The sequence below is a fragment of the Pelodiscus sinensis genome, chromosome 11 (genome assembly GCF_049634645.1).
Source record: "Pelodiscus sinensis isolate JC-2024 chromosome 11, ASM4963464v1, whole genome shotgun sequence".
NCBI lineage: Eukaryota > Metazoa > Chordata > Testudines > Trionychidae > Pelodiscus > Pelodiscus sinensis.
Window position 1 is genome coordinate 40,824,493 of NC_134721.1, and position 22,195 is coordinate 40,846,687.

General features: G+C 41.6%; 1 protein-coding gene across 2 annotated transcripts in view; it reads left to right on the top strand.

The window, feature by feature from the left end:
- The window catches only part of LOC102453009 (inter-alpha-trypsin inhibitor heavy chain H3-like), a 52,765-nt gene that overhangs the window by 19,901 nt on the left and 10,669 nt on the right, over positions 1 to 22,195 (top strand). The window contains exons 10-17 of one of the 2 annotated variants that reach the window (XM_014575728.3): positions 966 to 1,134; positions 2,020 to 2,145; positions 3,478 to 3,659; positions 6,954 to 7,139; positions 7,951 to 8,090; positions 16,487 to 16,641; positions 18,852 to 18,863; positions 21,225 to 21,272. In XM_014575728.3, the coding sequence (XP_014431214.2) occupies positions 966 to 1,134; positions 2,020 to 2,145; positions 3,478 to 3,659; positions 6,954 to 7,139; positions 7,951 to 8,090; positions 16,487 to 16,641; positions 18,852 to 18,863; positions 21,225 to 21,272 (1,018 nt within the window). The remainder of the gene's footprint in view (positions 1 to 965; positions 1,135 to 2,019; positions 2,146 to 3,477; positions 3,660 to 6,953; positions 7,140 to 7,950; positions 8,091 to 16,486; positions 16,642 to 18,851; positions 18,864 to 21,224; positions 21,273 to 22,195) is intronic. The other variant, XM_075939379.1, reaches the window with a different exon arrangement.

Below are 22,195 nucleotides of genomic sequence, written 5' to 3' on the forward strand. Positions count from 1 at the left end.
TGTACATTGTAATATCAGGCTATTGTTAGAACTGGTTGGGCATTTTTTCAGCAAAATGTTTTTAATTGAAAACTGCTTATTCGTCCTGAAACTTTCCCACCAGAAAAAGTTCGTTTAGACCAACTTATGATAAGAAAAACTTGGAATTGTTTTGATACTGTCCAAACTTCCTACTTCGGACATTTTTGCATGTAAGGCTCCCCCCCCCCCCTTTTTTTTTTTGAGTCAAACTTTCTTTTAATTCACAATGAAAAATAATTCATTAAGTAACAACATTTTGATTGACCTATTCAATGTAAAACATTTTGACAGCATAGACATTAAGCATTTTGACCAGCTGAAATCAATGTTTTTTTCCTCAGAATATTGATCTGTGAACATTTGAGACTTTTTGCCACAATTTGGGACTGGAATATTTTTCAAAAATCTCAACTTTTTTCTCCGGATGGGAAACTCTTGCCTGAGCTACTGGATCACCCCTGGAGCTGCACTACCCCTTGTGTGGTGCTAGGACTTCTGGGGACACATCCCATTAGTGTTGGTTCTGAATCCCATCACTTCTTTGATTCTTTCCTAGTTTAAAGCAACATGAAATGATGAGAAGTCTTTATGTATGGTGGAAAGGAGAGTGTGTGGGGGTGGGGGTAACACCCAGATAAGAACCCCAGTTAACTCTACAGTGAAGACATACCCTAACATATACCAAAATAGAACGTCATGAGACCTTTGAAACTACACCATCTCCCTAGCCTGTGCACTTTTCCCTGCCAAATTGCATAGTTCAATGGTAAACAATGGAGGCAACAAAACTTCTCAAAAAGGTTGCAAAAATATCTTCTTATGGAAAGCATCAGGTAACCTAAATATAATCATTATTGCCAGCTGTCTCTATCATACAATACGCAAAATCTTCAGATTTCATGCGGTCGTGTGTTTCTTTTAACAGTGTTTATTATTTGTTCTAGACAAAGAAAGCGCTCCTCAAAATATTAGATGATGTCAAAGAGAATGACCACTTCAACTTTATCATGTTTGATAGTATGATAACTCCCTGGAAGGAACAATTAGTCAAAGCTACCTTAGATAATCTGAAGGAAGCACAGGCGTTTGTAAAGTCTATACGAACCAGAGGATGTAAATATCTCTAATTTTTAACCTTTTCTCCAATATTAGTTCATGTAATACTCTTCTCTTACATAGCATCTTTCCTCCAAAGATCTCAAATAGGGGCATGATGAAACCACGTTTTCGCTAATCAGCAAAATCACAACTTTGGTAAACAATGAATCTGAATAAGAGGAAATGGAAGATGTATTTTCTGATGGACAATTGATACTGGCAATAAAAGAATAGGAAGGGATTTCTGGGTCTGAGAAAGGTGGCAAGAAAGAATCTGGATGGGGCATGGGAACAGAGTCTGAAGCCACAGAGGGCTTGAGGGGGTCATGAGCATAAAGAAGGAGTGTGAGGATTGGGCTGAGTTGGTGTTAGATCCGAGACTAAAGCATGGTGACTGAAAGAATCCCAGCCCACAGGATGGAACAAAGAGGGATTTACAGCATTGTCCCAGTGTTCTAAGGGGGGTTGCATAAAGCCAGGAATTTAGAATGATTGCAATAATACAGTGATCCAAATTAAAAATGGCTACAGTTAGCACGGTCATAAGACAAACACCAATGCTCCTGCACATATCGCTTGGTTTCCTGTTAGAAACTTCCCTTACAAAGACATGCCCAGTAAACATGAAGAAAGCAATAGCAGGAGTAACCTGACTGCGCCCTTGTTTGCTCTGAAGCTGTTACAGATCAGAGCACCCCCAGGCTAGAATAAAACCACTCTGGATGTTTTTTTCTGTGTCTGTGCTACTGTCGCATACTTGTGAGTAGAAGCGGTCAACACTATCCTTCCAAGAGGGACCTATAGGCTGTTGGTGAGCTTGAAACATGCTCAGTTGACACCCAGTGGCAAATGGTGCACGCTTGTGCTCACTCTTGTGTTCTGTGGTCATGTCTCTTGCAGCTACAAACATAAATGATGCTTTAATAAGAACAGTTAAAATGATGAATGAAGCTCACCAGGGCAAGCTTTTGCCTGAGAGAAGCTCCTCTACAGTTATAATGCTGACTGATGGGAATCCCACTAGCGGTGAGTGTTTGTAGTTATGCTGCCTGTGGGCAGGCCCAGGGCCGGCCTTACCATGAGGTGAACTGAAGCAGCCGCCTCAGGTGCCAGACTGTGGGGGGGAGCCACGAGGACCCAGAGTGTAGAAAACTGTCTGCTGCTGGTGCCTATGTATTCTCTCTGCTCTAGATGCCCAGAGATGATGGAGTGCTGTGCTGGAGGAAGGAGGGCACAAGAGACACAACAGGCAGACAGGAGAAAAGGGAGCATGGGGCTGTCATTTGAGCTCCCTGCCTCAGGTGCCAAAATGTTGTGGGCCGGCCCTGGGCACGCCACTGTTGGTTCAAGCATCTGTAACTATATATATAACCCTGCCAGCAATGCCCCTCTGTATATTGGCCAAACTGGACAGTCTCTACGGGAAAGAATGAATGGACACAAATCAGCTATCTGAAAAGGCAACACACAGAAACCTGTTGGAGAGCACTTTAACCTGCCCGGGCACTCGTTAATGGATCTCAAAGTCACCCTATTGTTTCAGGCCAATTCCATAAGCCAAATACACAGGGAAGCCTTGGAACTTAATTTTATTTACAGGGTTGGGACCCATCACAAAGGTATGAATAAAGACATTACTGGCTAGCACACTCCATTCCACATCCTCATGACTTAAAAAACTAAACAATGGGTACTTAAGAACAATTTGCACCTTCTCTATCAGCTTCATGTAACATGAACACCTAATTGGCTTCCCCTCCCCCTGTTTCTCTCCACCCCTTACTATTTATTTTGGAAGTGGACCTTTAATACTCCACTCATCTGAAGAAGCGGGTTGTGCCTACGAAAGCTCATGATACCATCGACATGTTTTGTCGATAAAGTGCTGCTCGACTTGTTGTTTTTTATGTATCTCTTTGATCAGTCAGGTGGCAGTCGTAAGGAGTGTCCAGAAAGCAAAGAATTCCCACGGTGACCAAGGCAATTGATTTAGGGCAGCTATTCTTTCCTATTCTTCTGATGCTTGTCTATTTGGTTGAATTTTGAGACAGTTTTTGGAAGTGTTTAAACATTATGGTTTCTCATTTTTAGTTGTCTTCATTTTAAATTAAGAACTTTTAACTGGCTCCCAAGTTAAAAACAGAAAAAAATTAACCAATCAGCAACAACTACATGCCAGATCTCTGCAAGTGCACTTGAGATTTCCCTGCAATCTCTTTCCTCTCTAGGCTTCTGTATTTTCTATGCTAATTTTTGTTCACATATTTTAACCGTGTAATAGTAATTTTTCCAGATATGCCCCTTAAATGGAAAGAGTCCTCTCCATAAAATTGAACTGTTTTCTGGTCTTTAATGCAGGAGAAATTAATCCTAGAAAAATTCAAGACAATGTGAAAAATGCCATTCAAGGAAGATTCTCCTTATATAACCTCGCCTTTGGCTACGATATGGATTATAATTTTTTAGAGAAGATGGCACTGGAAAACAATGGATTGGCGCGCCGTATTTATGAGGATTCCGATTCAGCTTTGCAGTTACAGGTAAGAAATATAACCACCCAGTAACCACCTACTCTTGTAACTCTTGCAGATATTAGTTACAAAACTTTGATGAGGTAACTGTTCCAGCATAACTAATGAGTAATATTAGTAAACACATACATACTTTGCTAATGGTATCAAGCATAATATATAGTGAGGAAACTTCTAACAATGAGTTTTAAAACTCAACCATAAGAAATAAGACTAAATGTTTTTCTGGTTATTCAGAAGTGTTATTCTATTCCATTTTGTTTAGGATCTTCAACTCCCATCACCATATCTAGTTAATTATCCACTGAGTCCCTTCAGAGTGATCTGCCATTAAAAACACGACCCCCCCCCCAATAAAACACTCTCTCTTTATATATAGATTTCAAAGCACTTTACCAAGGCTCTGGGGGTGGGGCGCTAAGCATTATTTATCCTCATTAGCTAATACAGATAAACTTAGGTACCTGAGCTAAGTGGATCACAGAGGGTCTCAGAGCAATTCATCTGCAAAGTTAGGTTTTGGGATGCCTAGTCTGTTTCTCTATCAACCAGATCTCACTGCCTTCAAATGCAATGTTTTCAACATGCAGTTTTCACATCAATATAAACAGCCTCATTTTTTCGATTCAAAGTGGAATTTTGTATGCTGGGACTATTTCTTTCTGTGGGCTCCATAGAATATGTGAAGGCAAATTAGGTGTGGCTTTCAGACTGTTGGCTAGCTCCTAATGCAGCCCTTTGTTAGGCCAAATTTGAATGCCTGTGCAGCAGTACATAGCACAACATAGCCAATGATTTTAGTTAGGTATGGAGTTCTTGTGTGATGTTATAATTAATCCATATGTTATGTTCTATATACTCATTATATGTTAATCAGTATTGATTTATAGGATCATAGAAGTATCAAATTGAGTAATATTTAGAAAAACTAGATAATTGGTCAGAGAAGCTGAACTGCAAGAAGTCTGTAGGCTGAGGCCTGCGAGACGTTAGCATAGCTATATTAGACTTTGGATACAAGATATGGCATAAGTGGGTGACTTGGAAATAACCTAGTGCCCTAAGATTTTGCGCAAAGAAGCAAGAACTGGTAATATTGCAAAAGTAGAATTGGGAAAATTAAATTTAAATCATAAAGATGCAAGAGCAAAATGTGCTTATAACTGTGAGACGAAGGTGGTACATTAATCTACATAGCCGATAGACTCTAAGGTCTCTTGTGTCTCCAGGAGACATAGACCAATACGGAAGAGAGGGACAGTGTGGTATGTGCATACACAGAACGTAGGGATAGACAGAATCACAGTATAAAGAAGGGTGCCCGGAGCAGGCAAATTGAGTTTCCTACAGGAAACTCCAGCAGCAACCACTCCCGTCTTTGCAATCAATCCGTGCCAGGGCTGACAGACTTTGAGAAGGTAGAGGAATTCTACCATCACCAATGAGGATGTGAGTATATCTAGAGCAGGGGTGGCCAACCCGCAGTTCTCCAGCCACATGTGGCTCTTTGTTAAAGGAAATGTGGCTCCTGCTGCTTTTGAGCCCCACGGCCCGACTGCTCACGGCCGGCCTCTTTGAGTATGCACCCCAGCACCTGCTCACGGCCAGCTGCTCTGCGCACACGCCCAGTGCCTGGAGGGAGAAGCATGTGGCAATGCTGGCTCCAGGACCCAGGCATTAGGTTAGAGTGGGTGGGGGGAAGGATTGGGTTAGAGTGGGGGTGGGGGAGTGTGCCTGATTCTGAGGAAGAGGAAGGGGATTGGGTTAGAACGGAGGGTCTGGGGGTGCCTGGCTCTGGGGGAGGGGAGGAGGATTGGGTTAGAATGGGAGAGGGGTGCCTGACTCTAGGGGAGGGGGAGGGCATTGGGTTAGAATGGGAGGACTGGGGGTGCCTGGATCTGGGGGCAGGGGAGGGCATTGGGTTAGAGTGGGGGGAGGGGCTGGAGGTGCCTGGCTCTGGGAGAGAGGAGGGGAATTGGCTTAGAGTGGGGGAGCTGGGGGCTGCCTGGTTCTGTGGGCAGGGAAGGGCATCGGATTAGAGCTGGGGGGAGGGCTGTAGCACCTTAAACTCAAAGTCTTTGTGGATGCAGAATAAGGCAGCCAACACAGATGTCATATTTAAATTCCAGGGCAAAAAAAGAATCAGCATGTACAGTACCTGGTTTACACTGTGTTTCTTTAAAGAGAATTCAATGGCTACTGTTTGCCAGGCTGAAGCAATTATTCTGAAATATGAGTCTCTCCCTTATTGTTTTTGAACCTCTCATATTTGCAGTCTGGGACAGACCTGAATTTTTAGAACTATAAAAAAGCCATAATCTTCAGAAGTAAAAAAAAATGAGGAAACCAGACCAGAGATCAACAAGCTGGAGTGAAACACTTCAAATTGTGCTAATTTACTTCTCAGTTCAGTTTAATTTTAAAAAACTCACAGGACATAATAGGGCAGCAGTGTTAAATTTAAAATACATGGTAGGAATGCTTTTTTTTAGTGTGAGAATATTACTGCATTTTTAAAGCGTTGTTTTTTTAATTTGATGTTTGTTCTTTGTGAAGATTTCTGAAGATCTATGGACTGGCCATGAATTTTTTAAGTGACTAGAGACTTTTTTATTGTTTTTTTTCTGAAATTTCCTGCAATGTTATTTTCATCACTACATTTTGTGTACTATATCTCTCTATCTTTCTATAGATAGATAAAAATTAATATATAATACGTGTCTCTTTGCACTCTATCCACCGCTATTTTGGCTCTTTGTCTCTAACTAGTTGGTACCCCTGGTCTATAGTGAGAGTTAGTGCATGGCATGTATCCTTATTTGGAATCAGATATGCTGAACTTTTTTGATTTTCTGGCAGCTTTAATGAAACTACTAAAAGGTAGATGCCCTTGTAATTGTACTATTTGATCTGAGGAAGTGGGTCTGGCCCACGAAAGCTCATCACCTAATAAACCATCTTGTTAGTCTTTAAAGTGCTACATAGTCCTGTTTCTCATAATAGTATGTGCTACTTGCCTATGGTTTCCTGAGTTCCTATGGGCTCCAGGTCTAGAACAGAGTTAACTCAGTTGAATTTGAGACTGTAGCTGCTAGAGGTGAACCCAGGGAAACATGATTAACTTAACTTAACTTAACTTAACTTAACTTAACTTAACTTAACTTAACTAAAAGAAAAGCAAAGAAAAGAAAAGCAAAGAAAAGCAAAGAAAAGCAAAGAAAAGCAAAGAAAAGCAAAGAAAAGAAAAGAAAAGGCTATAACAGACATGTATTTAGATTTGTTTCCCCTTTCCCCCCCATGCAGAGTTTTTATGAAGAAGTGGCCAATCCCATGCTTCTAGAAGTACAACTGCATTACCCTATCAATGCAATATCTGAATTAACTCAGAACAATTTCAATCATTACTATGATGGTTCTGAAATCGTGGTGGCTGGATGTGTTATAGACAATGAACTGGACTCCTTTATGGCTGATGTGAAAGCTCAAGGCGTAAGTATTGGTCCTGAGGTGTTTTTGTTTTAGGTGCTTGATTTATAAAATGTCAAGGCTTGAGTCATGCCAGAAAACTGAAGAAAACAAAACAAAACCAAATAAGAGGACGCTGCATCCTCATGCTATAATTGGAATAAGTAAACTTGCAAAAATACCTAACTTCTTTCTTTACGTGCTGCAAAATGGTAGACAGGCTATCAAATGGCTCCTGTAACACTGTCGTATGTCTCTCTGTATGTGGTAGGCCTGATAGAAGGGGTCTACCTTTTACCAAACATCCCATATTAGCCGTTTAGTGTTTAAGTACGTTGGGCATGTGATCATTCAAAAGCATCCCACTATGAGATGAATTACTATGAATTTTGGAAAAGGAGATTAAATCTTCATGCTTTGATATGCCATTGATTGAAAAGGAAATTTGATTATCCAGTTAAATTTCTCAGTAACCCCATTGTTTCATATTTGATCATATTTGTAGTAACACTGAGGTTTGCTTGCAACAGGGGTTAATAAAAATACAGAAAGGTCCCAGACTTCCTACTTCTGACATTTTTGCATGTAAGGCTCCCCTTTTTTTTTTTTTTTTTTTTGAGTCAAACTTTCTTTTAATTCACAATGAAAAATAATTCATTAAGTAATTTATTTATCTGACTGCTGTCTCATCAGTGCAATTAAATGCTAGTTAATATAGATCATTTGTTAATTGTTGCATTTCTGTACATAAAAATGCATTCCTAATTGAAATACCTTTATGCAGTGGTGGGAAAATGTTAATTTTTGTAAACAGCAGATTCTCAATTCCTAACAGGCAAACAATGATGTGACATTTACTGAACAAATAGATATTGAAGAAAAAGCTCAAGCTCTCCAAGAACAGGAGTACATATTTGGGGATTACATTGAGAGGCTCTGGGCCTATCTTACCATTCAACAATTGCTGGAAAAACGGTAACTAAGTATAAAAAAATACATAGTTAAAATTGCTTGTTGCTATCAGATATTGGTTGGGCCATGGAAACTGAACGATTCTCCCATCTTTTGAAATGGTGCCTTCAAATCAGAGCTGTGCAACACAGGAAGTACAGAGGAGGAAATCCTGCACTTTTGCTGCCACTTGTACCTTATACTTCTCTGGATAAATGGAATACTTCAGGCTTTCAGTCTGGCCCCTTTCAATAGCACTTACGTTCTTCCTAAATACAATGACAGGAACATGCTTCCTAAATACAATGACAGCAACTTCCCCCCACATCTTTGCCTTCACTGATTTGCTCTGCATTCCAGTGGAAATGGACGTAGGTCATTTTATTCCTCTTTTACGCATGTAAAGTGGACAAGCCCAGGTCGTTGGGAGGTAGAATTGAACCTAGGACCTTTGAAGCTAAAGCCAGGAGCCTCTACCACATGAGCTAAAAACCAACTGGCTGTCAGCTGAGGCTGCTGGGCAGACTTCACTCTCTCTTCTCAGTGCTCTCAGTGCCTCTGGGACAAATTCTGCCTGATTATGTGCATACAACTCATTTTAATTAGCGTGACAGACAATAGTCAGTAATCATAAAATCATAGAACACTAGAACAGGAAGGGACCTCGAGAGATCATCAAGTCCAGTCCCCTGCCCAAGCACTGTCTTGATCATCCCTGATAGGTGTCTATCCAACCTGCTCTTCAATATTTCCAGAGATGGAGATTCCACTGCCTCCCTAGGCAATTTATTCCAGTATTTAATCACCCAGACAGTCAGGAAGTTTTTCCTAACGTCCAACCTAAACCTCCCTTACTATAATTTAAGCCCATTACTTCTTGTCCATTCCTCAGAGGCCAAGGAGAACAATTTTTCCCTGCCTCCTTGTGACACCCTTTTAGATATTTGAAAACCACTATCATGTAGCCTCTCAGTCTTCTCCTTTCGAAACTAAACAAGCCCAATTCTTTCAGTCATTAAAATGGTGGTAAATAGCTCAACTGCATGTGCTCTTCTCTATTATATATTAAAAATTTCAGCTTGAGTCTTTCTATTCAAGTTAAGAGCTGCATTAAAAAAACACCAATAGACTTTCTTTTAAGTAAGCTGTTAGAGATATACAACCAAGAGCCTGCTGGAAAATGCTATGAAACACTAATGCTATGAAACACTAATTTTTATAGGTCACATGCATCTGACGAAGTGGGTCTTTGCCCACGAAAGCTTATGCTCCTACACTTCAGTTAGTCTATAAGGTGCCATAGGAAACTTTTGCAGATTCAGACTAACACGGCTACCCCTCAGATACTTAATTTTTATAGGAAACTCATGTTTATAGAATATCATCTACTGATATTCTATAAAATACTTTCTAGTATGTGTGTGTGTGTAGTACTGCCCTGTACTGGAGTTTAGACCTCTACTCTGCAAAACATCAAAATATTATTACTTGACTATGGTTGGCATTGGACCTGGACTTGAATCACACTCTGATGGCCTCCATTACTCTGCTGTTTAGTAACATTCTTTTGTATTCTGTCTCTTCTTTTTACTATTTGGAATATACATTGAGTGTGAGTCTCAATTATGGTGTTAAAAGAAGTCTCCAGGTAGCTTGCAGGAATTTCACCTATATGGCTGATCTTTTTAATTTCTCTCTAACTACTGCCCTCATTCTTGTGTGGTTCCCTTTTTAAAAATTAAATGTTTCTATAGTTGGTTTTCCCTACAAAGATGTTAAATTTAATTACATTATGGTCACTATTACCAAGCAGTTAAGATATAGCTAACTCTTAAACTAGATCCTGTACTCCACTTATAACTAACTCGAGTAGTGTGTCTAGACTACAGGGTTTTGTCAAAAAAAGTGGACTTTTGTCAACAAAACTATACCTAACCCTAACCCTAACCCTACACTGCTGCTGAGTTCTGTCGACATAACGTCGACAGAACTTGGCAGTTTTGTCGACTGCTGTAAACCTCATTCTACGATGAATAACGCCTTTTGTCGACAGAGTTCTGTCGACAGAAAGCTTTATTGCACCTACACTGTCCTTTGCGTCTACACTGTCATGTCGACAAAGCAACTTGCTTTGTCGACAGAACTGGATGTAGTCTAGATGCTCTTTGTCGACAGAAGCTGTGTCGACAGTATCTGTTGACAAAGCCTTTGTTGACAAAAGCCTGTAGTCTTGACTCTCCCTTTGTGGGTCCCAGAAGAAGCTGTGCCAAGAAGCAGTCATGTATTCTGGTGTATTATTATTTTAAACTTCAGCCCCCTATTTATTTCGGGTGCCCTTCATTGGACTCTCTTCAATTTGTCCATAATCTTTTGTGGTGTGGGGCCCAGAGCTGGATACAATACTCCAGATGTGGCTTCAAAAGGGAACAATCACTTCCCTCAATCTGGGGGCGCACTCTGCTAGGCATCAAGCCATTGACCACTACTCATTAAGCCTGATGATGTAGCCAGCTTTCTATTCACCTTATAGTCCATTCATCTCATCTTAACTATTAAAGAGAAACTGGTCACAGAACTCATAATAAGGGGTAAATTGGATAAAAGTGATCATGACTTGGTAACATTTGTTACGTGCAAATAGAATAACCTCTAAACCAGTAATAATTGGTACTTTAAAGGGACCATTTTCACAAAGCTGAAAACAATTATGAACACATCAATTGGGAAAAATAATTTAAAGAGAAAAATGTCAATAATAAATGAGGTCTGAATATAATATAATATAATATAATATAATATAATATAATATAATATAATATAATATAATATAATATAATATAATATAATATAATATAATATAATATAATATAATCTCTTAGAACTGGAAGGAATCTTGAGAGGTCATTGAGTCCAGTCCCCTGCCCTCACTGTAGTACCAAGTACCATCCCTGACAGATTTGCCCCAGATACCAGAATGGCCCCTTCAAGGATTGGGCTCACAACCCTGGGTTTATGAGTTAACCCATTAACTCACAAACATCCCACTCTCCCTACCTCTAATATCATCAATTCACAGACACTTACCTTCCTTCCTCCCCCCCCCCCGCATCCCCCTCCTGTTCTGCAATGTGATTTGTCCTTTTCATATTTGTTCATTTTTTTTAATTGTATCCTTTGGTATATATGGTTGTGACTACTTTCTTCCACTATTTGATCTGAGGAAGAGGGTCTGGCCCACGAAAGCTCATCATCTAATAAACCATCTTGTTAGTCTTTAAAGTGCTACATTGTCCTGCATTTTGTTTCAACCCTGGGTTTAGCAGACCAATGCTCAGACCACTGAGATAGCCCTCCCCCTTATTAGAGCAGGTACTAGATTACTAGAGGCCTTAAAAGCCTCCAACTTATACTCAAGAAAGAAGGTCACATTGCTGTTGGAAATTGTAAAATTGTCAGAAAAATCAGAAGTGGTCAGCAATTATAATTGTTCTGCATCTGTGGAAAAAAATTGATGATGTATATAGATGAGGGGTGGACAAGATACCTCTCACACCCAACAAGCCACCAGATCTGACCCACGGATGCCCCTTCTGGGACCCCCAGGCGTGCAGCAGCCTCTGTTTTAAATGCAGGGCTGCGCCATGTGACTCCAGTGAAAAGGGGAGGCTTCAAGTGATCTCCCTGCCCCCAGCTCAATCCTCAGCTCCTATTGGCCAGAAACAGCCAGCCAATGGGAGCTGAGAGACTGGTCTGGGAGATGGGGGGGCCATCACAACTTCCCAGAGTTGAGAACCAAGTGGAGGGAGCAGGCTGCATTTGCCGTGTTCTGGAGCTGCAGCAGGCAGGGAGCCTGGTCTGTCTTGGGATGCTGTAGGCCGGAGATGCTTAGATAAGCGCCTCCCATCCAGATCCTGCTTCTGGCACCCCTGCCCCTCCAGCACCCCAATTCCCTCCCTCAAGTCACCTTCCAAACCCTCTGCACCCCCCTGATCCAGGTCACAACTCCTTCCTAGACCCTGCACCCTCCCTACACCCTCTCCTAGGCCAGAATCCTCTCCTGCACCCCCCACTCTCTCCCTGACTCTACACCCCCATCTCTTGACCCAGGTCACAACCCACTCCTTTACCCAAACTCTCTCTCAGACCCCACACTGTCTCCTGCACTCCAGTCCCTTACCTCATGCGCCCTTCTGCATGCAGTCTTCACCCTAGACCCCACAACACCTCCACAGAAAAGTGTGGCCCTTGACCACTTTCCAAAAACTTGGAGGACCCTCCCCAAAAAGATTGCCCACCCAAAGTGATGAAACTTTTTTCATTCCAACAATAACTCAAATGGTTATTATAAACAGCCGCCACTAAAGCTAGATACTTGACATGTCATAATAACTTGCATCAGAAAGCTTTAAAAGGATTTTCTGAGGAGCTCTCTGGACTGTCAATGTTGTTTTTCAATGTCTTGGAACACTGACAGAATTCCAGGGTACCGGGAAAAGCTCATGCTGTGCCAATATTTAGCAAGGACAGCCTAAGTAATTATGGGTCTGGCAGCCTGAAGTTGATTCTGGGGAAATTGATGGACATATGTAGAATAAAGGATGGCAATACAATTAATACAGCTAACATCTTTATGGAAAACAGAAGATCTCATCAAATTAATTTGATTTTTATAAGATCACAAGTTTGTTACGACACAATATTTTGATAAAGAAATGAGAATGATCCAAAGTCGACAAGGCCCACATTAAATTGAATAAAAAGACGATATCTGATAGCTCTCAAAGTGGAATTGTAATCATCAGACACTCTCAGAGAATGACAGAGGCCTGGGCCACTTGGAGTGGCCCCAGCCCAGCACCCAACGTAACGAACTTCTCATCCACAAGGTCATAATAAAACAAAACAAAAAAAAATTGAAATGAACACTTGAGACATTTATTTAGTTGCAATTAAGTCATTATGCCAATAGCATGTATATTAAAAATGTAACTTTAATTGTGAGTTTCCACTGCAAGCAAAACCCTTCATTTTAGGAATGCTTGTCTGGCTTTGTTGTGTGCAACAACACTGTTAAAATTAAGCATTGCAAGACCATTCAAATGCTCTTGTCTCATTGTAGAACGATGATACTTCTTTACTTAGTTTCAAACATTCACCTGAAGCCACTGATGCAGGGAGACTGTCAAAAATACATAATGAAACTGTGGTATTAGGCAATACAGTCGACAAGCGGAGATCAAATATTTCTTGAAGCAGTTCTTTTGGCTTGCAGTCTGATTTAAAGTTAGTGGAATGTATACATTTCAGGAAGATGATTTTGTCACAGAGACCTCTTGAAATTTTGTTGTATTTTTGTTGAAACTGTTCAGCTGCTGAATATAGATCTTTATCACTTAGTTCTCTGAACTCTCAAAGGAATCCAAAAAGGGTACAAATTTGTCGGAGTGACTCAAATCGATGTGTAAAACCAGATTTGGTAGAGTCAATAATAATAAAAAAAAATTGACTCGAGAGTGCCTTTCTGCATCAGATTGAGATGTTAGGCTGTGATTGGTAGAAAACTCAGCTGAAATGTCAATACCCTGTGCTACTACATTGGACTCGGAAAGGATTGCATACCATTGATATTTTGAATATCTTTAAGAAGTTGTTCGATGTTATCCCTCTTAACATCTAATGTAGCTTTGCATGCTTCAATTACAAGATTAGTTTCGTGGATGATTTTTAGCAGATTCATCCACATGAACACCATTAAAATGCATTCAAATTTGCATGTATACTTCTGAATTGACTTAAGCTCAATGTAAGCCTGTGCAGTGAGAGTAAGAGATTCAAGTTCACATAGAGCCTTTCTCACAGAGTCCAAATGCTGTGCAACTGGTTTAATGCTATCAATTTGTGTTGACAATCTTATTGTTGACATGCTGTGAAGGGAAACAGGCAGATGCTGCTTCAGAATTTCTCACTTTTGAGGGCTGCTACTGAAGAGGCTGTACGATTGCTGGATTGTTCCAAAGTATGTGATTGCTTCCTTGAATGATTCAGCACAATCAGTGCTGACAAGATTTAGTGTGTGATTGCCACAACTGGAGAAAATAAAGTTTGCATTTTGCTCAAGAACTGCTTATGCTCCATTGTACTTCCCAGCCATATTAGATCCATTGTCATAGGCTTGGCAAATGAAAATTTAATTTGAAGCCTTCCAAAGCCAGGCAAACATGATAGGAGACCAGATTGGCTTACAGGGGAAATCCTTGGTAAACTTAAGCACAAAAAGGAAGCTTACAAAAAGTGAAAACTTGGACAAATGACCAGGGAGGGGTTTAAATGTATAGCTTGAGAATGCCGGGGGGTTATCAGGAAGGCGAAAGTGCAAATGGAATTGCGACTGGCTAAGGATGTGAAGGATAACAAGAAAGGTTTCTACAGGCATGTTAACAAAAAGAAGGTGATCAGAGAGGGTGTGCGGCCCCTACTGGATGAAGGAGGTAACCTAGTGACAGATGATGTGGGGAAAGCTAAAGTACTCAATGCTTTCTTTGCCTCTGTATTCACGGACAAGGTGGGCTCCCAGACTAATGCACTAAGTGACACAAGATGGGATGAAGATGGACAGCCCTTGGTGGGTAAAAAACAGGTTAGAAACTATTTAGAAAAGCTAAACGTACACAAATCCAGGGGTCCGGACTTAATGCATCCGAGGGTACTGAGGGAGTTGGCAAATGTCATTGAGGAGCCTTTGGCCATTATCTTTGAAAAGTCGTGGAGATCGGGAGAAATCCCAGATGACTGGAAAAAGGCAAATGTAGTGTCCATCTTCAAAAAAGGGAAGAAGGACTATAGGCCAGGGAAATATAGGCCAGTCAGTCTTACCTCGGTTCCTGAAAATATCATGGAAGGGATCCTTAAGGAATCCATTTTGAGGCACTTGGAAGAGAGGAAAGTGATTAGGAATAGTCAGCATGGTTTCACAAAGGGCAAGTCGTGCCTGACCAACCTGATTAGCTTCTGTGATGAGGTAACTGACTCTGTGGACGTGGGAAAGTCAGTGGATGTGATATACCTTGACTTTAGCAAGGCTTTTGATACGGCCTCCCACAATATTCTTGCCAGCAAGTTAAGGGAATGTGGATTGGATAAATGGACAGTAAGATGGATAGAAAGATGGCTAGAAGGCCGGGCCCAGCGGGTAGTGATCAACGGCTCGATGTCAGGATGGCAGTGGGTTTCTAGCGGAGTGCCCCAAGGTTCAGTTCTAGGACCGATTTTGTTCAATATCTTTATTAATTACATGGACGAGGGGATGGATTGCACCCTCAGCAAGTTTGCAAATGACACTAAGCTAGGGGGAGAGGTAGATACGCTTGAGGGCAGAGAGAGAGTCCAGAGAGTCCTTAGACAAATTGGAGGATTGGGCCACAAGAAATCTGATGAGGTTCAACAAGGACAAGTGCAGAGTCCTGCACTTAGGACGGAAGAATCCCAAGCATTGTTACAGGATGGGGACCAACTGGCTAGGTAGCAGTTCTGCAGAAAAGGACCTGGGGGTTACAGTGGATGAGAAGCTAGATATGAGTCAACAGGGTGACTTATGAGGAGAGGCTGATGGAGTTGGGTCTGTTTAGTCTGCAGAAGCGAAGGGTGAGGGAGGATTTGATAGCAGCCTTCAACTTCCTGAAGGGAGGCTCCAAAGAGGATGGAGAGAGGCTGTTCTCAGTAGTGATAGATGGCAAAACAAGGAGCAATGGTCTCAAGTTGCGGTGGGAAAGGTCCAGGTTGGATATTAGGAAAAATTATTTCCCTAGGAGGGTAGTGAAGCACTGGAATGGGTTCCCTAGGGAAGTAGTGGAGTCTCCATCCCTAGAGGTGTTTAAGTCTCGGCTTGACAAAGCCCTGGCTGGGTTGATTTAGTGGGATTGGTCCTGCCTAGAGCAGGGGGCTGGACTTGATGACCTTCTGAGGTATCTTCCAGCTCTATGGTGCTATGATTCTATGAATTTGTAATACGTGAGCAGTAATTTCTTTTCCAGTTTTTTCCTGAAATTACCAAACAAAATGAATCATTGTTCAACTGAAACCTTTGAACTTCCTACAATTTTAACATATCGAACAACCAAAGTCATCTTTTCTTTATGAGAACAGTCTGGAGTGACATCAATAATAATTGAAAAGTACTTTACATGTTGTATCTCTTCAAGAATTGTTGTTTGCACACATGTAGTATTTCTAAGAATATGATTTAAATTATTAGGACATAACCAAGGAATAAAAAAAAAATCTGAATTCAGTGGTTGTGGCTGATTTCAGAGGAGACTGCTGCTATTATGCCGAAAAATATAATGCAGTGTTTAATGTCTTGACTTTGTAGAAAGTTTTTAAATAGGTGCAAGTTGCTGTTCTGCTTCTCTTCCTGCATTCAGCATTTCAGCTGAAGAAGAAAAACGAGAGAATCTTACAGCAGAAGCCCTAAAGCTCTCTCTGAAATATAAATTTGTGACGCCACTCACGTCCATGGTGGTAACAAAACCAGAGGATAATGAAGATAAGGAAGCAATCGCTGATAAACCAGCAGAAGGTAGAGACATTTTCATAGTTTGCTTCATAATCTAATCTGAGATCATTTGTGTAGAGCTGGTGGGATAATTAATTGTGAATAAATTATCTGATGTATTTAATCTTATTTTACATTCACTAATCATTCAAACACAGACTTATTTCTGCACATATGCTAATTATTCATAAGTTTTCAATTAATATACAGACAAACAAAATTTGTGTTACATGTTGTTGGTCATTTTTAGCATCAGTGGCATAGTGTATAAATTTTTCTAAAGTACCTGAATGACTTATGAACCCAAGTTTCCCTGGCTTTTAATGGGACTTAGAGTCCCAAATCATGAGGTGGTTTTGAGAATCTTCCATAACCTAAAACTCGTTCTTTCCCAAATAATGTGAATAATTAGCATAATCTTTCCTACAGTTTTGGTTAAATTGTATAGCTCTTAGACATAACAGAGAATGTACCAACTGGCTCTCAAAGATCACCTTTATCCTCCACTGTGCTCTAGCTGCTTTTTTCTCTATGGGTATGTCTACACTACCCCGCTAGTTCGAACTAGCGGGGTAATGTAGGCATACCGCACTTGCAAATGAAGCCCGGGATTTGAATTTCCCGGGCTTCATTTGCATAAGCGGGGCGCCGCCATTTTTAAATCCCCGCTCGTTCGAACCCCGTGCCGCGCGGCTGCACGTGGCACGAACTAGGTAGTTCGAACTAGGCTTCCTAGTTCGAACTACCGTTACTCCTCATTCCACGAGGAGTAACGGTAGTTCGAACTAGGAAGCCTAGTTCGAACTACCTAGTTCGTGCCGCGTGTAGCCGCGCGGCATGGGGTTCGAACGAGCGGGGATTTAAAAATGGCAGCGCCCCGCTTATGCAAATGAAGCCCGGGAAATTCATATCCCGGGCTTCATTTGCAATTGTGGTATGCCTACATTACTCTCCTATTTCGAAATAGGAGGGTAGTGTAGACATACCCTATGTATGTTTGATATGCTTAGAAATGTGGTGTAATGTTAAATACAGACATTCCAAGCAACGGATTCAAAATTATGTTAAATTAGAGCTGGTCAAAACATTTTTATTGGAAACTGGAGGTGTTTTCAAAAGCTAATTTTGCAGGAAAATTTTAATTTTTGTATTACTGTTTTTTATTTTATACAACCTTTTGCAATAAAAAAAATTGGAAACCTTCCCAGCATTTTTAGTTCTGAAACTGTGGGTTACTCCTCATTTTCCCAAACTTTATTACTATTTGCCAGCTACAAAAAACTGGTAGAGTAGAGCTGAAAAACTTCACTCGTCCACAGTTTGACCATTGCCAACTTTTTCTAGTCCCCCCTCCCCACCCGCTTTTTTAAAACACAATGGGGGATATTGAGCAAATGGAGAAAATTCTGCCTTCTTATGCTTTCAGGTTCCCAATTTTTGGCAGCTGGAAAACTGTCATTGTTGAAATTGAGATAGGGTAATAGCTTTTAATGGACCCACTTATGTTGGTGAGAGAGACAAACTTTCTAGCTTCAGGTAAAGAAGAAGAGCTCTTTGCAACCTCAAATGCTTGACTCACTTACCAACGTGAGTCCAGTAAAAGATATTACTTCACTCACCTTGTTTATCTAATCCTGGGATCAACCTGGCTGCAACTACACTAAATACTACAATGTTGAAATTGTAAACTTTAGAGAAAAAGTAATATTTCCAATATTTACCAATGATTCTCTAATTTTCTTACAGTTACTCAATTTTCTCTGATTGAGAAATATTACAAAAAAGAGTGGGAGGGAATATTTTCACACTTTTAAAAAATGATTTGAGGTAAAATAGGAATTTTATGACCTATTTTAAGAGTGGAGTTTTTCTATGAAAACTATATAGGAAACATCCCAGTTTTAAATTTTTCACCCTGTTTTTTTTAACCTTGAGATTTTTAACACACAAAAGAAATCCATGTGTAAACCACAAAAGGAATTTTTTTTAAACAGTAAACAAAAGGAATGTGTTTGCCTCTAACATTTTGTTTTACTTCTAAGCTGATTCCTTTGTTTGGTATAATTTAAAATGTTTGCACATGTAGTTAAAATCATCCCTAAATACTTATATTTTTATAAGATTCTAGTTTCTGCCAAATCTGAGATTTTTTCCCTCTGTTACTGTTATGACTTGCTGATGGCTTAGAATAAATTCTGCTCATCACTTCTTTCTTATTTCTTGTTCATTCACAGGCAAAGCAGAAGGTAAGAGAATCTTACTATTTATGCATGCGTGTTTTTCCTGTGTAGCTATATGCATTTCTATAATAAAACGCATATTGTGTACGGTATGAGAGACACTAACAGAAGAGTTTCCTTTTAATGGGATCTATGAGGTATATCTTTCCAGAACTGTGGATTTTTTTTATTTAAAGAAATAGTAAAGAAATATTTTAAATCAGTTTTTCATGTCTCAATTTCTAAAATGTTATTAGGAAGCTTATTCAGTTTTGTTAAAATCACTTTTTCAGGGTTTACAGACTCAAAATTTACCTTTTCTTGGAACCATATCTGTGAGAATCCAATATGTACTTTGTGCCGGATTTTATGGCCAGAGGGTTTTTTAATTGATCAGTTTCATAACTTCAAATGTTTGCATCTGAAACTTCAGGGTGTTGTAACCACGGGCTCCAGGATCAAAAGGAGGTTTACGAAGCCTTGGCAGGGGGTTGTGGGATTGCTACCCCCACTTCTCTGCTGCCTTCAGAGCTGGGCTCTGCAGCCGCAGAGATGAAGCAGAGTCTGCTGTCACCTGGGACAGGCCCCCTGCCGGGGCTCCTAGTTGCTAGTCCTGGCCAGTGGCAGATGAACACGCAGGCCCAAAGGCGTGTGCCTAGGGCCCCGGAGCAATTTGAAGGAGCTAAGTGACCTGCAAACCAAGCCCGAGCAGAATCTGTGAGGGTGGAGGACCTGAGCCCGACCACCTCGAGCCCCGTCTGGAGCTGCAGGAGGATAAATCCGCGAGATTATCACTCACTCTTATGCTGCCTTTGGGGGTGGATCTGGACTCCCCACCCAAGCAGCTGTGCAGGTGAAGGGCAAGTCCTTTCCCTCCCTAGCCTGGACTAGCCATTAGGAGCTCCCAGCTGGATTGCTCCCAGGAGCACGGAGGTGATTGGATTTCATGGGGAAAGGCTTATTTCATGACCCAGGACTTGTTTTTTGCAGCTCTGAAATTGGCAGGGCTCTATGTGCGACAGCCCTGCTCACAGAGGGGGGCAAAGGGGAAAATTGCCCTGGGGCCTGGTGAGTCAAAGACGCCCAGGACTCCAGCGGCTCCCACTGGCAAAGTAGCAGCAGCTGCAGCCAGACCACAGGGCCCTTGAAATCACTGCTGAAGCACCGCATGGCAGTGCTATGGTCGGGGGGGGGGGCCCACACTGCGCTCCAGGCAGCACGGAGGGCTGGCTGCCATCAGCCCCACCCCTTCCATCCTCAGCTCCGTCCCTTCCGGGAGCACAATCCCCACACCTTGCCCAGGGGCCCAGGAGCGCTGCTGACATGTGATACGAAATGTGTCCAATATTTATGAAAAGTACTAAGCATCATTTGACAGGAACCACTTGCAGATTATATTAAGATTATATTAATCTTTTAAGTCCGATGCTTTATGAAGTAGAACGGGGTGAGGAACCTTTTTTGATTCGGGGGCCACTGACCCAATCAGGAGCCACACACAATCAGTCAGGGGCCATACACCCCTCTGGGAGGCCCCCAAGTGAGAAGGAGAAAGACGCTCCCCACATTCCCCTCACAGATCAGAGCCTAGGGGGTCTGGCCTAGTAGATTTTGTGTGCTCCAGCCCTGTAATGGGGTAGTGGGAGAGCTGAAGCACCACAGCGGGCTCCCCAATTCTGGGGGGGGGGGAGGCTGAGCCTTGGAGGCCAGATCCAGGCAAGCCGGGGGTGGGGCCTGAGGTTCCCCACCCCTGAAGTAGGAGGTTACAAATTAGTTTATCCATGTAGCTGTGTGATTATGCAATTGAAATTTTATACCATGACACTGACTTTTACATATGATACTGCGCACCCAACTCTTATCTTTTATTCTTCCTTTGGAAGGTCACCTGTGAAAGATTCCCCCAAAACACCTTTGTGTCAGAGAGTGAGAATCATGTGAAATAATGGATACTGAAGATTCTTTGAGAGAGGAAAAAATGTACTCTCTTATTAATTCTGATCAGCGCCAACTGAGAAAATTAAAGAAATGAAATATCCAGGAAATTTTTCATCCTGTTTTCCACCCTGTATCTTGAATGTAGCTACAGTATCTAAGGTTGTAACAGTGAATAGCTTTCTTTTTTCCCTAGCAACTTGAACTGTTGTGAGAAAATACTTTTCATCAACAGATCCTCTTTGAAACAGTATTGAAAATGGTTTAAGTGGTAATGTAAACAAGATAAAATGGTATCCAACCCCATTTCCAAAAGCATGTTTGAAGCTTGTAAGGAGTTGTAGGGGAAACTATTTAAAACTTCAATAGATGTTAGTTCTAAAATCATTTTGATTCATCTAACATGTCAATCTCTCTCTCTCTCTCTCTCTCTCTCTCTCTTTAACCTGTCAGATACTTCTTTTCTGTCTAGATACAGAGTTCATTTAAGGGCACACTCTGGTAAGTGTCTTTTTTTAAAACATATCTATAAACCATACAGAGTTCTCCCTTTGGCGAGAACAAACCTGTGATGTTTAAAATATTTATATCTAGGTTTTTTGTTTGTACTGGCAGTGCACATCCACACACGACCTCAATATTGGTGTTGCCCATAGGAAAATTCAACCCGCCCAAGGTTGGAAAGGGTTAGAGGGATCATCGGTCCCTTGAACTGCTGATGCCCTACAGAGCCCAGCACCTGCACCCTTCCATGGGAGTGGGGGGCAAATCTCTCTGCAGGGGGGGCTGTGGTGGCAGGAGCTATGGGATACCGGAGCACTACAGGGCAGAGAGGCTCACCTGCAGCCTCAGGGGAGCAGGCAGAAGGCATGGGCAGCAGCAAGCAGTGTGTGCCTGCGGGACAGAGGCCTCAGGAGGAGCCGTGAGTGGCCGCACCACCAGCCAGACAGAAGCATGACTTTCCCCTTGTGATGGACCGGGCCAGGTCTGGGCACCACTGAGGGTGTCAGCTCAGGGCAAATTGCTCAAAACCCGGGCTGTTTACAGCCCTCGACTGGAGACCTTTCCCAAATAGGCCACACACCAGTCACACCGAGCGCTTCAGTTTCCAATCTGGCCAGCAGGAAGCCTCACAAGCAAAACCCCTCAGACACCCCAGCTTTCCCTGTGCCACAGTCTGACCCAGACCTTACACACAGGTGAGAGAGTATAAAACGTGATCTCACCAACTCCAGACAGACCCTCCCAGTCCCAAAGAACCAGCCACAGTCCCAGGCCAATTTACACTTTAGATCTTACCCACAAGAGCACGCTGGGTCAATCCTTTAGATTCTAAAATCTAAAGGTTCCTTAATAAAAGAAAGAAAAGGTGGAGAGTAAGGTCGTTACATACGTCAGTCACCAAGTGCTTGATGCAGGCTCTG